General features: G+C 36.4%; 2 protein-coding genes across 17 annotated transcripts in view; one reads left to right on the top strand and one right to left on the bottom strand.

Annotated features, from left to right (window-relative positions):
- Positions 1-22,020, bottom strand: part of CASK (calcium/calmodulin dependent serine protein kinase) — a 226,511-nt gene that overhangs the window by 82,067 nt on the left and 122,424 nt on the right. For 15 of the 16 annotated variants that reach the window (XM_056329526.1, XM_056329525.1, XM_056329530.1 and 12 more), the window contains exons 6-8: positions 16,138-16,240; positions 3,482-3,657; positions 1,200-1,322 (exon numbers count right to left, since the gene is read on the bottom strand). In XM_056329526.1, coding sequence (XP_056185501.1) covers positions 1,200-1,322; positions 3,482-3,657; positions 16,138-16,240 — 402 coding nt within the window. Of the gene's footprint in view, positions 1-1,199; positions 1,323-3,481; positions 3,658-10,477; positions 10,619-16,137; positions 16,241-22,020 lie in introns of those variants that run through there. The other variant, XM_056329541.1, reaches the window with a different exon arrangement.
- On the top strand, positions 17,944-21,461 carry GPR34 (G protein-coupled receptor 34). The gene is made up of 2 exons (XM_056329542.1): positions 17,944-18,084; positions 19,897-21,461. Exon 2 carries the CDS (start codon positions 19,919-19,921, stop codon positions 21,059-21,061), a length of 1,143 nt encoding a protein of 380 aa, XP_056185517.1. The 5' UTR covers positions 17,944-18,084; positions 19,897-19,918; the 3' UTR covers positions 21,062-21,461.

Raw genomic sequence — 22,020 nt, 5'->3', positions numbered from 1 at the left:
TTGAGTGGAAATGTTTGAACCTGCAGTTTCCCAATATTCAGAAGAGTGCCTTAACCACTTTTATTCCCAAGAGGCGCATACTCCTGTCCTCCTTTTCTAAACTATATCATTCTGCAGCTTGGAATACACGAGTCAGAGCCAGAAAAAGAGCAGAGAAGTGGAGGAATGACTCCATTCACTACTAATTACACCATTTACTTGGAGGAAGAAGAAGAACATATAAGCCTGTGCTTCCCAGGCTCTTTTTTTTTTTTTTTTTTTTTGTGTGTGTGTGTGTGTCAATATTTGTCTAATGCAGAACATACAAACAGTCCAGTAGCAGACATTAGAAGAGCACCCTTTCCAAGTAAGTGCCCTGTTTTAAGTTAATGATATTATGACTCACTCTACCCTGCATCCACACTATAGGAAAGAAATAGAGGATAACAAAGTAAAATAGTTAATTCATCAGCTTCTGCCAAAGAAGATACAAAGCTCTGAACCAGTACTTGCCAACTTTCAAATCTGCAACACACCTATCATTTTCCAACTCCAATGTCTAGCACAGCCTATTAATAGGACTGCTGAGAAACTAGGTGTATATTCTCCTGCTCCTGTTCCTGATGTTCAGTGTCCAGCAACTACTCTTCACTGGCTCAAAATGTGTTGTAAATTCTGCCACCACTGAAAAATAATTTGATTACCAGATGCCATATAATTTTATGTAGTTAGAGGCCTTTAAGTGACACACCAGTACATACTTCCCTCACTCTGGTGGGGTATTTCAGGAATCTAATGCAAGAAAGCAGCACGGTTAAGTAGCACGATGTACTGCAATAAACTGCGTGGCTACATGCATAAGAGGAAAGAGGTCTAGATAGGACTGAGCAAATACAAGAAAAGAAATTATTCCTCTAGAGTATGAGAGCCACAGAAAGACACATGAATACCTTCATCAAGCTTTATTCTGTGCAGCCCTACTCCCTGTACTCTGGTGCTGCTGAAGGTACCTAAGTGAGCTGGCTCTTGCTGCTAAGCAAGAGTTCAAGCCTGGCAGTTACCAAAATCTCAGGCTCTAATCTTAGAAAGCATTTAAAGCATATCATATCACAGATTTTGTACAATGTCACGGCTACTTTGCAAAGTTCAAAGAAACAAAATAAATAAATCTTTATCTCCCTTGAAGAGGAAACTGGTATGTAAACAGCTGCTTTTACTACCTTTAACCATGGATGATTCAGTGCTTCATATACTGTTATCCTTTCTGCTGGATCCAGCATAAGCATGCGGCGTACCAGATCTTTGGCACTTTCGGAAATATGGCTCCATTGCCTAGGATTCATCTGATTACAAGCAAGAAAAAAAGAAATTAAATTAGTAATAAGAATATAGAGAAGAACCTACTCATTATGTAAAGTAATTGCAGAGATTTAACACTGTTCGGTACTTGCAAACATTCCGTTACGATATATGTAAAAGGAAGTTTTAAGTTTTTTAATAACTTACACATTTGTACATTATTTGCTATTGAAATGGCATAAAAATTGAAACCAGTGAGCACTGTATCACATAAAAGCTGAGATATCCTTGGTATTATGTAATAAACACTGTTTAATTTTCTACCTATGCTACATTTTGTTCAGGTAAAAGTGACCCTTCACTAGAAAAAGAAAAAGTAATTAGGCTTTGTCTGATAGTTAACTATGCCCGTGATAAATGTAGAAATAAATGCTATTCCTGATACCAATATAAGGAATCGCATGACAGTCTGTCTATATGAACCCACAATTTCATGCCAGTGATGCTGTGTAAGAAGGGAGTAAGTAAGCTAATGCCTGTTGTGAACTACTCTGGTGCTGTCCTGCAGGTATCATGGACAATGGCCCTTCCCAATGAATTCCTTTCAATTTGTAACAGTTAAGCATCTTCAGCTGCTCAGGTAGGAAAGCACACTAACAAACAATTGCAACACTTTTTTGAGCAGAACAGTATCTTTAGGAGACAACAATGTGAAGGATGATTTAGAATATATTTTCATCTTGTGCATATGCAGGTTTATGTTCAACTAGTCAAGATGATGGGCAACTGATAAAACCACAGTAATGTAAGAAAATTCTTTTTGTGGTAAAGGATTCTATCCTTAAGCCATTTCTAGTATTTCTTTAATTGATGAAAAACTTAAGTTTTATTTAGATGGTACACTGATAATTTTACAGGTGCTAAATGAAAATCTAAAATTATAACCAGACTCTTTTCAATGTTATATTCTTTTCATTTAAAGATGTCAATTTTATTTAAAACCAGTCTTTATGAAAAATAGTTGCTTTAAATTGGAGCACTCAGGAATGTTATCTGGCTATGAAATGCACATTTATAGTTGTGATTTGTCATTTCTTTTTCCGCCCTAATGAAATGAAGGTAACTGCAAATTTGCAGCAAGGCTGTTTTATAATATTTTCCTGGAATAAACATATTATTGTGGAAACAGGAACAGAAAAGGAACTGAGAAGACACAATGTGCTGGCCATGACTTTTTTTTTTAAACAAAGAAAAGTTAACTTCTATGCTTCCAGAACGTTTTAGCTGCTTAAGAGATTCTATAAAGAAATCTTCCATAAAACAAACCAGGAACATCTACCAGTCTATGCAACTCAAAACTAGTGTCATTAAGAAATCCTGTTTCTTGGAATGCAAAATTTGAAGACAAAAAATGTGCTCCTAATCAAATGCAGCACAACTGCTGTCATTTACATTTTAGCATACTACCATCAAGTTAATATAATAAAACACTTCCTAAACCCTACTACACACTATCAGACAGTTTTAGGAGTTTCCACTCTTAATTTGTTAATACACAGCTCACGTATGACCTTGGTTGCAAAGTAAAGCAAAACCGATCTTAGACAAAACCGCAGAAATAGTGAAGTTGAAGCTTTAAATTTGTTTCCATTATGGTCCTAGGATGCTTATGTTGTGAAACAAGTTTATCTTGCACGCACACTGATTGCTTTCAGTTGCAAGTGGCTCCTTTTGAACCATCAGCTGCACCTTACTGCACACTGTACTAAAAAGAAAGTGCATAACTACATTTTTACAGTAAGATTTTTTTTTACATCAAGGAAATATGATAACCAGCCTTTATGATAGCTCTTTTATTTGACTAACAAATTTAAATGATCCACAAACATAAAGTAGCATACAGTATGTTGTATTTCACAGCTAAACCTCATGTAATCTCACCAAGCTCAATGTACAGTTAAGGGCTAGCTGTTGCACCCATTTATTATTTCATCTGAGTAAATATTTCTGTATTCTAATTCCTGATACAAAACACAGTAGTAACAAGACAGACTGAAGAGAGAAAATCACCTCTCTTCCTGTGTAACACAGATATCTGTAAGTTTCAAATTTAAATCAGGCTAAATAAAAAAAACCTTCCAGAAATTTTACCAGCAGAGCTCCTCATCTCACTGGAAAAAGATTCAGATATACTGTCATTTACCTTGTATTTTCCTTTAATAATGCCTTCAAATAATCTTTCCTTGGTTCCATAAAAAGGCAAACAACCGCTTAGCAGGATAAAAAGGATCACGCCACAACCCCAAACATCTACAGGCTTCCCGTAAGGTTCCCTTTTTACCACTTCTGGGGCCATAAAATGAGGTGTTCCTACACGTCCTAAATGGAAATAAAAACAAAACTGAGTCAAAGTGACGTATGTCAAACATAGAAATGAAGAACATCACTGCATTAAACAAACAGTTGTAAGTTTTTTTCATGGGTTAAGCTTTTAACACAATTCTTTCTTTTTTCCTTAAGTTTAGTACTTATTAAATACATGCAGCGAGACAAATGAGTAGTTTAGCTTCTTCTTGATTTATACTTCTATAAATTACAGAATATTCTATCCTACCCCGCAGACTGTGAAACAAGACTTATGTAAGAGCACTACGATTTTTCAGTGAAACATGCCATATAGAAGTAAAGATATCAATTTGGACCACCTTTGAAAGAGGAATTATTTATCCAGAGAGCATGTGCAAAGATACTGTAGAGTTCTAATCTACACTGCTTGCTTGAAAAAGCTGCCTCTAATTGGCAAGAGCATAGTTTGGTCTGATGCTCTGCCCAGATCTTAGCCAGTGTACTGAAACTGCCAACAAGAACGCAAAACACCAGCAAATGTGTTGTTCATTTGAAGTAGATAAAAAAGATAATGCAGATAAAAAGATAATGCTAATTTGTTTCACAGAGTGCTTTCAATGAGTGCCACACAGTAATGGTTCTGGGTCAGTACTGATTTTGGTAATGTAGGTACACCCACACAAACAAAACATTTAGTACCAGCTAATCCTTGGAGTGCATAAACTGATTAGAATGACTTAATTCAATCCCTGTGTAGCACATTAAGCCACATAAAAGCAACAAACATTTTACCTCTCCCTATAAATGTTTCCCATTATAAAGGTTTGTTTCCACTGCAAAGGATTTGCAAGAATGAAGCTTTAGACCCTCAGGGCATCAGTGACACTTACAAACACTGTAGTCTTTGAACTATGCTGGTTCCACTCAAGTACCAACAGAAGAAAAAAAACCCCGCAACTAGCAAACTGCTACCACTTGTACCACCACCTCCATAAACTATTCTTGCTCACTGATACTACAGTGGACTTCAGAGGCTCCATTCAGGGCTTGCAGCATCTTTTTGCTGGCTAGCAGAGTTTACAATGCAGCCTAGAGACTCTGAGGTGTTCGCATGGCACATATTTAATTCAGTCTTGTCTTGTAAAGAGACTCTTGCTGGACTAGCCTATCCTGCACAGCATTTGAATATGAGTTAGCTAAGTTGCAGCACGGGTAACAAACACTTTGGAGACTATCTGGCAATAGCTTACACAGTGAAGACCATCCTTCATTCATACCACCTAACGCAGGAATACAATCTGACCATGCTTTGTTAACTAGTCCCTACTCACTCTTCTTTGTATCTACAAGGATTAAAGAATTGACAGAAAGATGGTAGCTTTTTCCACCATACTATTCTTAAGAACAAACACCACCATTGCCAAGCTTCTTCACCTGGCTTTGTGTTAAACCTTTTCATTCCCAGTTTATGAGGGAATTCCTCTATCAAACAGATGTCAGGAGCCTGCCTGTGGCAAAGAAACATCACCTCACCACCAAGCTAGGCTGGCATCTTAAAAAGTCCATGCAGTCTAGGCTGACATGATGGCAAAGGGGCAGCTCCTTCCCAGGCTAAAAAAAGAATAAAACAGCAAGATGCTGCAAGTCCAGCTCATCCCTTGTATCACTGAGGGAAGAGGAAAGACATTTACTTTGGACAGAGAAAGACAGAGATCAACATCGGGAAAGATCACTAATTTTTCTTGTTGGTTACACACAATTTACAGGGTAACTGATCACCCTAACTGATAAACCTTAAAGCCAAACCTTCAAGATCACAAATATGAGGTAAAGAATTATCTCCTTAGATGACCCAAAGAATCTCTTTTAAATGCCTGGTGATGGGGAAGGGAAAGAAAACTGCAACTATGTATCTCCAGTACACACAAGTTGCTGAGAACTCTGGGGGTTTTTCCTTTTTTTTTTTTTTTCCTTCCATCCCCTCCGTGTGCCTACAAATCTATATCTAGAAGGATGTCCTAACTTTTTTCCCCCTAAGATTCCCTAATTTGTTACAGCAAATGTATCCACATTTCCAGCTCTGTATCATGCTACGCATGTACATAGGCAGCAACACCTGTCTGTTCAAACGGTACTTGTATACCACTTAGACTGCTCATGTGACATTAGTGGTACGCGTACCACAGTCTGGAAATCTTTAGAACAGAAGTCATCATGCGAAACCGCAGAGCAGCCTGGCTTACCCATGTCTTGTTTATCTCAGTGGTAAACTTCCTGGCATTTGGGTGCAGAGGTACCCATTTGCAGTTTTGGAGGAGGTGTACCCTCTCTTACACATAGGAAAAAACACATTTGTGGTTATAAAGGTAATTTGAATCTTTTTTATCAATACAAATGGAAAATCATATATACTCTGAAGATTTTGCCTTCCTACCAGGCTTTCTAATTGCTGTTACAAAATCTGGGAAGTCTAGAGAAAATAGAAATTATTCAAAATTAGAAAAGAGAAAATATTCAAAAGACAAACAGCAGAATTCACTAGAAGACTAGATAGCATAAGGACAAAGCAAGCTGTTTAAAAGAGGTATTAAACTTCAGGGACGTATACAGTTGTCTGGATCAAGTAGCTATTAAAACTAAGAATCCTATGTATCAAATGATATCTAAGTTGATATAATGCATATTTCCAACAATTTTATGCCATTCCTCTCAGCTCAGGACCTTTGTGTTTGAAGTAAACAATTGCAGAGACAAATGTAGCAAAACATGACTATGTGCTGTGAGACATAGAAGTAAAGCCGTGGGTTTTGGTTTGTTTTTTTTTTTTTGCCAGCGCATTTAAGTCTGTTGGGCATCTGCTGTACAGTGAAGGCCAATCTACAGAACACCTTGTTCTGAGGATGTGTCCTTGCAAATAATCGCCCATGCTACATTTTCTCCTATGGTGTAAAACAGTGTATTTAGCAGCAACACGCTACATAAGCAATACTATAGTGTTACCAGGTGTAGGCGTTTAGGTGTCAAGGTGCTGGCAGTAGGGGTGCTGCGGGGGTGGTCTCTGTGAGGAGGGGCTGGGGCTGCCCCATGCCAGACACCCCTGGTTCCAATGGACCCACTGCAGAGCACAGGTGAATCAAGCAGGCAAGATGGTGGTGCCTCAGAGAAACAGTGTAAGAACAGGAAAAACCCTGCCCAGCAGTGCGAAGTACGGGAAGAAGTGAGAAACAGCCCATGAGCACCAGGGTGAGAGGAGGAGGAAGTGGGAAAGGTGCTCCAGGTGCCCCAGCAGACTCCCCAGCGCACCTGGAAAGGCCACGGTGGAGCAGGTACACACAACTTCAGCCCTGTTGATGACCCCCCACCAGAGCAGGTATCCACCCTCCAGCCCATGGAGGACCTCATGCTGGAACGTGTGGATATTCACTGAAGGAACTGCAGCCTGTGGAGGACCCCCCCAGGAGCAGGAGAACAGTGTGAGGAGGACAGTGTGGCAGAGGGGGGCTGTTACGGACTGACCACAGCCCCCCACTTTCCACCCCCCTGCACCACTCGGTGCTGAGCGGTAAGGGAGGCAGGAGCGAGGGAGCGCAGTTGCTCCTGGGAAGGGGAGGAGAGGAGGTGGTGGTTTCATTTTTGTCTTAGTTTCCCACTACCCAAATCTATATGAATTCGCAAGAAATTAAACTGTTTTTCCCCAAGTTAAGTCTGTTTTACCTGTGAGGGTAACTGGTAAGCAGTTTGCATGTATTTACCACAACCCATGAGCTTTTTCGTCCTATTTTCTCCTCCTGCTCTGTTGAGAAGAGGGAGTGAGTGAGCAGCTGGTGGACTCTGGCCCTTAGCTAAGGTCAACACATCGCTATGCTGGTATTAACACACAGAATACTGACTAAATAGGGAAAAATAAGATGAATCTGTAGAAGAATGGCTGCAGAAGCGTGGCCTTAGAATCTCTGAAGATCTGCACAATCCAGGCCTGGTATTAGAATAGGCCTGTAATCAGAATTGTACTGAAGTTGCTGTGCTGAAGATAAGGAGAAAGGTAGCCTTGAGCTATTCTTGAATCCTGAGACCAAGTAATTATGTTGTGCCAACAGGCCGTGGCTGTAACGAGATACAGCTGCTGGGAAAGCAGGTGCAGGGCCAAGAAAGATAGGGACTGGTATGGGAAAACAGGGAGTAACAAACTACAAGGCTGAAGCACAGCAACACAATTAGCTACGTGGATAGAGTGCTTATTTTAGTCATGATAATTAGGGGTGTGAGAACCGCGCGCGTTTAGAGACTACTAACCAATTATATTTCTGCTTTACGAATATGCATGTGTATCGGTTCTATATAAGTAGTGTTAGAAACTTAATAAAGTTGAGCAAGATGCATAACTCATATTGAGCGTCTTCTTGACTCCGGTGACCCCTTCTTCCAACATGAGTCTCCCTCTAAAGATAGTTTGTTTCTTTCATTTTTAGTTTTCAAATATCACCGTAAATGTTTTAATCTGTATAAAATAATATAAACTGTATAAAATAAGTAATCTGACAGTGTCAAGAGAGTATCAAAAGTGCATATTTTTTTGCTTCCTTCTCCCTTTCAGCAAATAATGTTTCAAATTAAAACTACTTTGCAGGAATTGATAAGCAAGAAAAATCCTTCAGTACTTATATGCACTCATAAATATATGCAGAACAGAATAGCTTCTTGAAACTAAGCATTAACCATCTTCACTAAATTTTGCAGAGCTGAGTCTTGATGATGGATAAGAGCACCAGATTTCCTTTCCCCTTCCTCTTCCTGACCACAGGGCAAGGAAACACAAAAATACAGAACTACTGCATATCAACAGATAGCAAACATAACTTGCAACAGTGCACTTAAAAATTGCAGACAAAAGATGCAAGCACTTCTTATGCCGTAGCCACCCACTGCCAGCACTCTGTTCATTATCAGTGACCTTCTTCTTATCACAATTTTTTCCCATACACACATTCTTTTCTAACAGAACAAGCTTCTTGAGGTTTATTCCCTACTTTCTACGTGACAATAGGCAAATTATAGCCTCTTGATATTTCAGGGTTCCTATTTTACTTTACCTGGTGACCTCACATCAAAATGTGAGGCTTAATATTTACTTAGTACTCAAGTGCTCTTACAAACTGGCAGACGTTATGGTTAACAAACACCGTTCTCTGATCATCCCAAACTTTCTTTCTCCTTCCTTGGAAGTTAAAGAACTTACACCACAAGCGGAAGAACTGGATCTTTGTTGCCCTGGTTCAAAACCAGTATACAACAAAAATCCACTTGAGTGAACTGCTTGATATTGAGCAGAAGGAACAGTCCAGTTCAGTAATAGGCAACATTCTACACAGCTGTTTAAGACACCAGCAGACTGCTGCTATAAACTAGGTGAAAAATGGATGCTACTTAATAGAATGCTGAAAAGCCAGTACTACTAAACCTTATTACTCACTTTTAAATTTCAAATGCATAAATACAAATGAAATGTGAAAGAAGGCTAGGTTCACAATAAAATCCTGCCATTTACCACTACTAGATTATAATTTGTGAAAATAATTACAGAATTATTTGGTTTTGTAACCTTTTCAGTGCAGATTACAAGATCAGATCCTGATATTTTAGATGGGGGGTGAGGGTGGTGGAAATCACAGTTTCATCATGAAAAATTAAATCCAGAGCAAACAGAAACTTAATAGGTTGAGACTGAACTTTCCAGCTAAACAGGACCCCCCCAAAAAAGCATATATATGTGTATGTATAAGTTAGCACCTTAAAAAGGCTAAAGTAGTTTCTGGGGCAGCTGTCATCCTCATGACAACTAACTACTTCACTGGGTTCATCAAAGAAGCAAATGATGATTCCAAGGTTATTCTAAAAACTGACCTGAGGAAGGACTGCTGAGCTGCACTTCACTCAGCAAAATGAATGGAGTGTACACATGAACTTAGATAGAGATTCTTCCCATGCCGCAACTACAAGAACTGTAAGCTGAATATCAGTAACAGGATAAACAAAATCTATAGACAACAGTTTTCTAAACTCACGGATACTCACTGCACTTAAGTCCAAGTATCACTTCTGCTAAAAATTATCAGGTAGAAAATTTGCTTTCTAAACATGTCTGGTGTAAAATTTCAAAATTGTTCTTGACAGTTTAATTTTTTAAAAATATTTTAGAAATTTTTCAATTTCCTTTGGTATTTTGGGAGAGGCTTTGCATCTTTTTGGAGACAGTGTGAGAATGAACAGTAAGCAAAGGCATTTTTCTTTCTGTAATAGATAACTTCTGCCTTCCACAGGTCTTTCATTCTTCAGGATAAGAACACTCATAGATATGTTTGAATGACTGCGCAAGAAAACATTATTGCATTTAAATAAATATTGCATGCATGCATACACACATGATTTTTAGTTGTATCTGTATATGAGAAGAAATCATATGGAAGACTGGAATCAATTTCTGTCTATGTGCTTCTAGGTTCTTCTGATCTGTTCTAGAGCAGCATTAACTGAGTATCATCACTATATGAAGATTCAGCAGCGGTATGTATTCAATGTGATACTTGCCTCCATCCAATTCATTGTAAATAAATGACTACATCAAAGTGTCTGCTGACTTAGGAAGCACTCAATGCCTGAATAGGTACACACATTAGACATCTTATTTCTACAGGTAAGTGTTCTTATCAGCCAGTTTTGAGGCATGTTGGTAGTCTGGAAATTTATAAAACTGCTAATTTTGCTGATTATTCCTGTGGATAAACAGAGAGCTTCAGTCTTCAGGTGTTGTCAATCTGATATCATTTACAAGCACTAAAGATAAATTTTGACTTACCTTTGATAATTTAGTTTCTATGACTCTTTCCATATTATTCCAGACAATAGGGCTATGCTTTCCACAAGAAGAAGAGTATATACAGAGACCCAATCAGATTTTGTCATCCCTAAGGCAGGGGATTGATGACCAAGATATCAGAAGGAGAGTCTTTCAACAGCAGTGGTATCTGAACGATGTATAAGGAAACAACTGGAACAAATAATTTTTAGGAAAAAAATGTGAGGTACTAATAAACATCACCATCTGACCTCTCACAATAGTGTAATAAGAAATATGTTCATAAATTAAGGAGTTTCTAAAAGAGTTGGATGTCCAGAATAATGTGGAAGGAATCAAAGAATCACACACCACAGATCAGATAGGTCAATACTTTACTACTATTAATTCCTTTCCACATTACTCCAGACAATAGAGATGTTTAAAGCAGGTGTACAGAGAAGATGAATGGATTTAAAAAAAAAAAAAACAACAAAGAAAAAAAGAAAAAAAAAAGGTAACTCAGCTTCAGCACAGAAGATTGTCTGAAGAAAATGTATTTTAAAAGATGCAGCAGCAGACAACTGGACAACTGGATATTAGTGTCCAGAAAACGAACAAAGCAAAGATCACATGTTAACCAGACAAATTATAATAACTGACTCAATGGCCTTTTCAGCCATAAAACTATGATGGAGGAAGTAAACCTAAATTGACTTTCAAACACATTAGCCTCCTGTAAGCACTTTCAAATCAACCCAGATGTGAAGTGAAATTTCTGAGAGACAGTAAACCACAGTTTTATCTTTTAAATAAAACAAAGTCTATCAGAGGTAAAGCTTTGAAGAAGCTCACATATTTTTTCTCAAGGTGCATGTGTGGGGGGAGCGAAACAGTGCTTTTGCTTTGCAGAGGAAAGAAACACTACCATTTAAGAGAAAAAAGAATACTAGTGTAGGACCTCAGCTTACAAATGTTTAACTCTCCTTGGAAAACAAAGGAAAGATTTGCTGTACCATTCAGACACTAATGATGAAAAGAAGAAAAGTCTATGCAGTGCAAAACCCCAACATTTCAAAACCATGTTTTTTAAACTGGGTTTTATAAAACCACCAAGAAGATCCAGTTTGGTGAAACACACGAGCAGGTTGCCAAGGGAGGTCATAGATACCCCATCACTGGAAATACTCAACGTCAGGTTGGATGGGGCTCTGATAACATGATCTAGTTGAAGATGTCCCTGCTCACTGTAGTGGGGTTGGACTAGATGACCTTTAAATGTCTCTTCCAACCTAAACCATTCTATGATCATTTTTACATTGATAGGAACAACAACAAAAAAAGGAACTTAAAAGATTCCCCCCCTCTGCCCTACCCCCTAATTGCATGGTGTCATTTGCAGGGCAATTTATGATAATGTCTTCCTTCACTATTTTTGTACTAAGTGTAATAGAAGCTAGCTGTGAAGAACCAAGAACACTTGATATTTATTTGGTGTATTTCTATTAAGAACATATAAGATCTTTTCCAGTAAGATGATGGTTTTATTAGGATATCTGAAGGTACTATACGATTCTGAAACAACTTAGGGGAGCTAACTGTTAATACATAAAAATCAATACTGGAATGGATTAGCACCATGGTACCTCTGACATTTTGCTGCTAAAGGTAAAAAGTGAAAATCAGTTAACGATCCATAGATAAGACTTGACAGTTAGTATAGAACCTCATACCATTTAGGTCTATACAGTTATCTTATTTTGCACTAGTTCAAACCAGGAGAAAATAAGTAGATTAAAAGTGGACGAAACAGCACTTGTAGACTCAATGGTTTCTGTTCCTTCAAACTTTTATACCATATACTAGCTGAAACTCCCCAAGATTAAGCATCCAGGATATTTAGTATCTGATAAATCTGATGTCACATTTATTTAAGAAAATATTGTGACAATGCATAACACATTCAGAAAGAAAATTTGTCCAAGGAAGAAGACAGAGATCATAATGTGCGATCGCTCTATTAAATCACTGACTTCCCAGAGGTTCCACTACTCCAGCTGCATCATAATCTTGCAGACACGGATTGTTTCCTATCTACATCCTTTTCCATAGGAGCTGACTTATAAATTATGATGATCTGTAACTATGTTGCACTCTGCTAGAATTCCACCTTAAAGTACCTACTTCAATGCTTCAAATGAATACACTTAGCAAAAATTTTCCACTTATCATAAGAACTGCAAGAAGAGACCTTCAGAGAGTGGTAGCTCATGAAAATGATTTCCTATCAGAAGATGACACATGCTTCTTATTCGTTACCTTGCAGCTTATGGGCACAGTGGAACAAAAAGTATTTCTTTACATTTTCCTTTCTGGTCTTATGAAAAATGAGTTATGGCTATATATATATATTTACTTAATAATAATTTAACTCTATTAAAAATAAACTCAACTGGGTTGTTAGCTGATAAAATAGTCATGTTCCTAAAATCTATTCCACAGACATTTTCATTAATCACATCTAGTATGATGTCGTAGATTGTTATTGTGATTTCCCTTACACTTCTGTTAAATAACCTTCTATCTGCTTGAAAGAACATTGTAGTTATCCTTCTAAACAACACAAGTCTATCTCTGGACTCACATAGCAAGACTGGGACTGGTCTACTTTCAATACCTGGTACCTAGTTTAACTTTATTACAAAAATCCTCTTCCCCTCCCCAAACAATTTAAGCACACTGGAAAAAAGATGTCTTTTGTTAAGTTAAAAAAGTTCTGTAGTCCCAAACAGAGTGAAAGCTATAAACTAGAAGGCAGGTTTAGAAGATGTTAAGGAATAAAATTCCCTTTTATCTGTGTTCTCCTGGGGCTACACAGAATCTGGGCTTGAAAGGCACAGCTGGTCGACGTAAAAGTAAGAAAAGTGGCACAAAATGCAAAGGCATGGAAGCAGGAAAAGAATTTTAGAACATTGATAAGCCCTGAATATTTTATATATAGCCACTTATATTTTAAGAGGAAAAATACTACTACAAAAGAGAGTTATCTTCATAGATATTGAAGAGCTTTCACATAATGGCTGGGTTTTAATGCAAGATTAAGGGAAGAGTACTATCAACTGAACTTTACTACAGTTACACTACTTCCAATGTTGACATGTTTTTTCTAAAGGAAAGCTGTCCCTTTCTAGTTTAAAAGATAAAACTACTCCAAGCAACGTAAAATAAAGAAAGATACAAGATTTCTGTTCTTGAACACCAGGGTCATCTACATAGGGATTTACACTAATAATCAGTATATTCTGCTAGGGTATTGTGGCAATACACATTACCTAGATACAGAAAGATTAGTAAGTATTGCACTTTCTGTAAGGATAAGGCAGTGTGTTTTCAGTATTGTAAAAATTTTGATGTGTACTGCACACTGAAATGGGTTTGAAGCACAGCAGGGTTTAGGTCAGTAAAGAGTATGTTAATATCATAATAGGTTTTATTTAATAGCGAATTTCTTTTTTGATGTCTTAACTACCAAATATAGGAATTGCCATGCTGAAAGGGAAATAATTGACTATGTTAAGCTGAATCAATGCTTTTCACTAAAAACTAGAAAAAGAATGTGAAAGTGAACAGGTTGGTTATTATACTCCTCAAACGTCTCTATATGGAGAGCTTCTATTCATTTAGGAGTCAATTAAGAAATTAGTATTACCTGTACTTATCCATAAGGCATACAGATAACTTATGGAAACAATTACATAGGTAAACAATTTTTACAAGAAATTTATAGCCCAGTTCAAACAGACAGTATTGTTAACTTCCACATAACAAATATGGAGTGATATTGTAAAGTTGAAGAAATAAAATTTTGCAAGTGCTGTGTAGGGGACTGTCTAGTAATATACCTTCAGGTAAGTATCTGGAAGGGAAAAGAATTGCCAGATAACAGATGTAGTTTGTGGTATAAAGACTGGAATGGACGATGACAAGAAAGAGATAAGGAGTCTGTTAAGGAGAAAGCCTGAAACAAGCAGTAGAACTGAGACCTTCCATGGTATATAAATGAAGTGGAATTACTCTGGGTATCCCTGAAAGCAAGAGGAATTTGAGTCTGAAAGAAAGAAGTGCTAAGAAAAAGGCTACAAATTGGAAATGACAGTTGAGAGAGAGAAAAAAAATACAAAGGCAGACTGGTGTGGCAGAAGCTGAGATGGATGAGGCAAAAGATACAGATATAGAGGAATATTGCACTGATGAAACTTAAAAAAGAAGCTTCTGTAAGTAATGCAAACAGAACCAGAAAGGAATGAAAATATTTTTACATAGAAAAGGGAAGACCAGGCCAGCACTGAAAACTGCATGGAGGCTGAGCACATGAACGATGAGTGGGATCGCAGAACAGTGAATGATAACAGGAAAGACATGACAAATTTGGGGAAAAATTCAGGATTTTTTCCCCAAGTTGAACTTGAGGTTTCTGGTGAGACAGCTAGTAGTCTGAAAGAAAGTAAACTGTATCTGACTACCTCCAGAAGAATAGCTGAAACAGAAGAAATTAATTTGCTCAGTCAGAATACAAAGAAGAAAAATGAGAGAATCATAAACAAAAGTGTAGGAACTATCACTAAAAAAAGCAGTGGATGATATACAGAAAATTTGAGAAACACAGAAAAAGTACAGGAAGGAGTGACCTTTTTATTAAGGAAACAATAGTAGCTTAACTGAATGAGTATTTTCTTTGAAAAGATGTATCTAGGTCTCTAGATAATAAGAACTTGGATAATTCCAGGGTATTACTGATATCTGGAAGGGAATGGAAGCTGTCGTTGAGTTTATATTGGATTTGCTTTTTATTTTAAAAAGCAAATAAAAGCCAAATTAATGCAGACCTCTAAGTAATTAATCTGAGTTTTTGAAGAAGCATGGTACTGCGAGCAAGTTACTTGTTTTGGAAAAAAAAAAATTAAAACTAACAATTTTTTTTTAACGTGGTCTCCTACTCTGGCAATGAAAGCATCAGAAAATTGATTGGGTCTTCATCTGTGCAGGCTGATTAAAGCATAAGCCTATTGTCTGGAACAATATGGAAGGCAGCTAGAGGAAATAAAATCCACAGAAAACAGAACACAGTCAAAAATATACATACGTATCAAGATACTGATGTCTTCTGCAGTAATTACAATGAAATATTAAAACACAGAAGAGAGTCACACGTGAAAACTAGTAAGATTTTGCTATTAAACAGCATAGCATTCTGACGGAAATTGCCTAAGAAACAGGGGAGCATTGACGAAGCTGTAGTAAGTCCTTACTCACTTGCTTTGACATACATTTCAATCCTGATAGCATTTTTATTTGATTTGTGTAGTCAAGCATGAAAGAATTATGCCAAAGATTGTATTAAAGTGGGAAACTCTTAGCTTTTTTCAATTTTATTTTGATCAAACTAGCATAATTTCCTGTTGAATATTATTTAGAGGGATTTAATATTCAATATATGTACACAAAACAATGTTACATTCCAGTAAATGTTTAGCTTAACTGTGTGCAATTATAATGTTAAGAAAGCCTTTAGTGAAAGATTATTTTTGAGCTTTTGTTTTGCAGGCCAGGCTGTGTCAGAAGAACAAACTCTGCAGTACAATGTACATAATATTACATAACTTCAAAGGAAAATTTCTTACCTCCAGCAACTAGTCCAGACTCTCCCAACTGAATTGCTACCCCAAAGCCACCAAGCTTTACTGGGGCTGAATTCTCTTTTGAGGCAAGCAGTACACAGTGTGGCTGAAAAGACAAAAATCCAGGCAAATTACTATATTATTTGAGAAATACAATTCGCATTTTAGATCTTATTTTCCTAAATTTGCAAACAGAAGCTAGAGTTTTGGCTTTTTAAAAAAGAATTTCCTAATTTAAAAATATTTTTTTATTTCTGGCATGGACTCCTTGTCTTTCAATTGTCTCAAGCACAGCAAAGTCCTTTCAGGACTTATCAGAACTCACAAGGAACAAGGAAATCATAGTAACATGGAGATAAAAAGTAATGCCTACAATTTCTTACCTGGTATTACTTTTTCTTTTTTGCCTTTAACCCTTAAGCCTTACATTGTTTCAATTCTCCAGCAGAAATATCCTGCCTATAATATACTTTGTGGGATCTTATCCTTTACAAGAGAACAGAAAACACTATTTTGAGCCTTAATCATAGAATTCACTGATCACTTTCCAACTGCAGGAAAGAAAAGGAACATCCGTGTGATGTTTCTAATAAATATTTCAGTGAGAGGGGAAATTGTTTTGGTTTCTAAACTGGATTCCAGACACAGTCATCCATACCTTTGATTTTCCACAGTCTTTCCACTAACAAGAGTGAGGTGTAATGTAGAAAAATGGAATATTATACAACAATTTGGATTGATATGGACTGGTGTAGCAGGAAGTAACATACACACAAAATCTATCGGAACACAATCTAGTATTTAATACACATAGCAAAACTACTGCATTTAATATAGAATGACTTCCTGCATTTACTCAAAGCTACACTTTACAGTCAACCATATTATTTAAAAGGAAGAATGTGAAATTTGTATACTGCTTCTTGTGCTTAAATTAAAAAAACTAGGAATTCCAAATAGCGCGAAGGAGCTACAACAACCTGTAGCCACCCAAGTTTCCTTTCAACAACTTTCAGTTGCGTAAGAACAAGTAAGTAAGAATGCATAGCCTGTTTACAATTCTAACTGAAATCTGCAGGAAAAAAAAGCTTGATTCCTAAAACAGATGATATATTAAGAACGTTAACATTGAAATCCTCATTTCAAATGCTAAGGAAAATAGTAAGCCAAGACAATGTTCTTTAAATTTAGGCTATATTATATCAAGACTTCTAGAATATTTTTAAATTAGAAATTTAGAAATGTAATTTTCAATCCCTTACATCCTACCCAAAATAGTATTACCAGGTGGTATTATCTCTGCGTATTGTATTTCACTTCTGCTTTATTGAAAATGTGAAGCTGCATGCTTTGGGCACTTTCACATTCTTTCATCGCTGTCATTTTGAGTAAAAAAGACCAACCTCAAATATCTAGCCTGAGGGAAGGAGGAAAGCAGATGGGAGAACTACACCAACATAAGCAAAATGTACCATTTCACTGTGGTGTTGATCTACCTTTACCCTAACATTTGAAAAAGTTATACTATTTCCACAACAGTATTAAAAAGAAGACAGGCTGTACCAACACAATTGTGATTCACAAGTGAAGCCACCGACACTGCTCACCAGAAGCACAAGTTTCTGACAAAACCCCCCCCCAAATCTCCAATTCAGAGTGAAATTCTGAGAAAATGTCATTAGAGAACCTCTCCCAGCAAAGCCCAAATTAACAGCAATTAATTGATCTTTTCAATAAACTGAGTCTTCCTAGTTAAAAATATCTTTTAAAAAACCCATTGCAACACTAGTTAAACTTCCTCTTGTTGATATTGTACTGCGTCAGCTGATTCTCATCCCTCTCATAGAAAAGCTGGTGCTTTAGCTTTCTAATAAGAGCACTTGCATGTTACTCCTCCCTGTCTTTTACCAGTAGTTTTGGAAATCAGCAGAAGTTCTTAATATATAAATGGTAAGTGGCTTCTTTTATACTTAAGCTACAGTAAAACAATTTTCTATTACAACTTCTCTTAACTGCGAAAGTAATGCTGACCTTCAAACCTTTTCCTAAGTATACCAAGGTTCAAGCATGCCTGCTTGCTTATAGATGATAAAACTTACGGCAGTGAAAAGTTTTCTAATGTATCTGCAGTGTAATGGATTTGTCTGTCTCTCATTGATATAAAACTTGTCGCTACTTATGCAAGTCATGAGCTCAAGCATTTTTATAGAAAAGTAACACAAACAGGAAATTACAGTGGTATATAGGTTACAAGACGTATTTTTTAATCAAACTTTTACATTTACTTCTTGACCTGACAATATGAAATGGCAAATATGAAAACAGACATATTTTTGAAACTGCTAACATACTGAACAAATGTAATGTAACTGTAAGATCAGCCAACATCGGACGTTAAAATATTTTAGACTGTCTTCTCAATAACTCAGATTCTGTAGGTACATTAGGTCTTACTAAGAAATTTCCCTGAAGTGCTGCCATTTTCAGTGCTCTAGCTGTATCACAGTATTAAATGTAAAGTCACATTTTTAAAACCTAGCATGCAAATGAAAAACTATTTTAAAGTTATGTATATGGCAGTGTTTTGTCATTTTTTTTCTTGTTACTGTTGTTGGACAACTAAGTTCAGAGTATCAAAACCAATTCTGAAGTTTTTGGAAGGTTAGGGGAAAAAGCCTTGCCCCTGTAAAAAAAAAACCCAAACCAAACCTCTAAATAAACTAATTTCTGGAATATTTTATCGTTATGACGTACAAATTGAGGACAGAAGTATCATTACTAATCAGTTTTATCCATGTCTCTATAAACAGCTCGTTTTGATTTTGCTTTTCTAACCGCCCACTTTTTTTGGTTTTCTTTCTTTGGTCAAAGCTGACTTTTATCTTCCAGATTGTAACTTCCTGGTCAAACACAAGTTTAGTGAATTTACAAACTTTGAAATGACAACAAGGAAAACAAATAAAACAAGACGTGTTTAAAACAGCATTAATGTGGTTTCCAGCTGATAATAGCTTCTTTGCATAATATTGATTTGTGAACAGTAAAGGAAAAAATACTTAAATTTACATGAAGATATAAATTATTAAAAACAAGCTACTGCAATAGTACTGACTCAGCGTTACATATAACGGATTACATGGCCAAATAAACACTAATTGAAAATTGCTTTTCTAATTGAAATCTAGTGACTTGTATGTGAGAGATCCTGGGCACTTATTTAACTTTAATACTGATGAGTTTGAAATTGTTTTGATATATTTCTATATATTTTGTATCAACACTGAGAATAATTCACCTAGCTATGCTTACCCATTCTTGCATCTTAATTAAAAAGTTTTCTGTGTTAGAAAGACTAATCCTAACTACCTGAACTTAAAAAAAATATGTTTGTACTTATAAATAAAAAAATCCAAATTCCTAAAGTTTGCAGCAAAACATAATAGCTGATTTTTAAAACAACACAAGACAGTAATAAAAATGTAATTACAAAAATATTTATCTGAGTACTCTGTATCACCTGTTCTTGCCTACTTCATCTGAGGAAAAACACGGAACTGATTATTCCAGGCTTATATTGTATCATGATATCTGGCTGAAAATCCTTCTTCTACTCAGCTACAGCAATACTTCGGTGTATTTACTTTTTTGAGTTATTGCCTTTTATGTTTATATCACATAGACTGTATGCAATAAAGCAAGCAAATATGTGAAGATGATCCAATGGCGATTTAATTCTTAAAATTTCTCTTTGCATCCCTACAGAACAGCTAAAAAATCCTCACAAATGATGGCTGCAGCTTCAGCTGATTTACTGACTATTATTCCACACAAGGAAGTTTTCTGGAGTAACCAAACTAACCTACCCATAAATGCCTCGGAAAGTCAAAACAATGCCAGCTGTCCCTTAGATGACAACTCACTGTCACTTGCTTTGATAGTTTTTTACTCTATTATTTTTGTTATAGGATTGGTTGGAAATATTATAGCCCTGTTTGCTTTCCTATGCATTCATCAGAAAAGGAATTCTATCCAAGTGTACTTGCTAAATGTAGCTGTTGCAGACCTTCTGCTCATTTTCTGTCTTCCCTTCCGAATACTCTATCATGTTACCAAAAACACCTGGATGTTTGGACTGATTTTATGCAAGACTGTTGGAACTCTCTTTTATATGAACATGTATATTAGCATAGTACTGTTGGGACTAATTAGTCGAGATCGTTATGTAAAAATAAATAGGTCTGTGAAGCGTCCTAAAATGTTCACTGCTACACGAAGTGTACATATTTGTTGCATAGTGTGGGCAGTTGCACTTACAGGATTTGTAGTAGTAGTTGCACCATCTTTCTTTAAGAGTGAAGACAGCAATTCTACTATGTGCTTTCATTACCGAAATAAACAGAATGCAAAGACAGAAGCAATTTTAAATTATATTATTGTAATGATTTTTTGGATAATTTTTTTCCTTTTGATACTTTCCTATGTTAAAATTGCCAAGAACCTTCTGAAAATTTCAAGGAAAAGAGCAAATTTTCCAAACGCAGGAAAATACACCCAGACAGCAAGGAATTCCTTCATCGTACTCATTATTTTCACCATCTGTTTTGTTCCTTACCACATGTTCCGGTTTGTCTACATTACGTCACAGTTACAAAACCCATCTTGTTATTGGAAGGAAATAATTCACAAATGCAATGAAGTGATGCTCATATTTTCATCTTTTAACAGCTGCTTAGACCCAGTTATGTATTTCCTAATGTCCAGAAGTGTCCGTAAGACTGTATTCCAACTTATTTGCAGAAGGCTTCATAGAGATTCAGGGCTAAACCTGGAAAGCACTTCAGAAATAAAACTTGGACCATGTACACAGGAGCGGTTATCTACTACCACAGCCCACTCCAGTTCTTTAAAGAAGAAATCTCTAATTTGATTGTTTACACAAATGGATACCGCTTTCTGTCACTCCAGGACATCAATTTAAGATTACCAAATGCTATACAGTACAGCTACTAATCCCGCCTCTTTCTGCCTGTTAAAAAATGAGAAGTCTTACTTCTATTTGTGAAAATGGGAAGTCACTTTTCAGAAGTATTTCATTCTTGTTTATCCAAGAAAACAAAATAGGAAGTTCTCAGACATGTTCTGTTGGACTAAACTAGAACACTAACTCTTTAAGGAAATTTCCATGAAGTGGTTTGAACCTGTATAAAGAATCTTGTATATAGACATTCATATGACCACCTTGTATATGTAAAGAATAGATTAAACTTGCAAAAAGTAAATTGTGTCCTATTCAAAAGAGCTATATAAACCAGTAGAGATTTTCTGCACTTATCTGTTTAATAGGTTTCAAAGAAATCAGCATTTTAACTACATTTATGGAAGCATTTTTTTCAAGAAAATATTTGAGAATTTAGCAACATACATGGCATAAAAATGAGGTGAAGAAATCAACTGCCATTAATTCAGTTATAATTACAGAAGACACACTTAGTTTCATTAAAGAGCAAAATTAAAATATTCAAGCCTCCTAAGCCCTTCATTATATTTTCAACATTTTAATGAATGTCAAGGTCAAACACCTGAGGAAAAGTGTGCAATGCTTTTGGAAAATCAGAAATAATGAAGGAGAGATGACATATGTGTATTTTCAGTTACCTAAGACTTCCTTCAAACGCTGACAAATCTGGTGACTGCAGCTACACAAAGTAGTTCAACAAGGAAAATAAACTCACAGAATTGAGCATAAAGAGCAGAACAGAAAAATTAGCTCTCATGGACCCCTGACACATCAGCTCTGATCTTTGCTCAGGCTCAGTCACTCGTCTGCTTAACAGACTCCCAAAGCCGTGCGTTGCAGCTGCACGCTTCCTCCCTGGTACTCGCCTT

Source organism: Falco biarmicus, chromosome 2 (assembly GCF_023638135.1).
Source record: "Falco biarmicus isolate bFalBia1 chromosome 2, bFalBia1.pri, whole genome shotgun sequence".
NCBI classification, from domain to species: Eukaryota; Metazoa; Chordata; class Aves; order Falconiformes; family Falconidae; genus Falco; species Falco biarmicus.
Note: the sequence above shows the minus strand (reverse complement) of the source record. Positions and strands in the feature narration are given on the sequence as shown.

Excerpts from the sequence above, each read along its gene's own strand:
- GPR34 (XM_056329542.1), top strand. The coding sequence starts at position 19,919 with ATGATGGCTGCAGCTTCAGCTGATTTACTGACTATTATTCCACACAAG.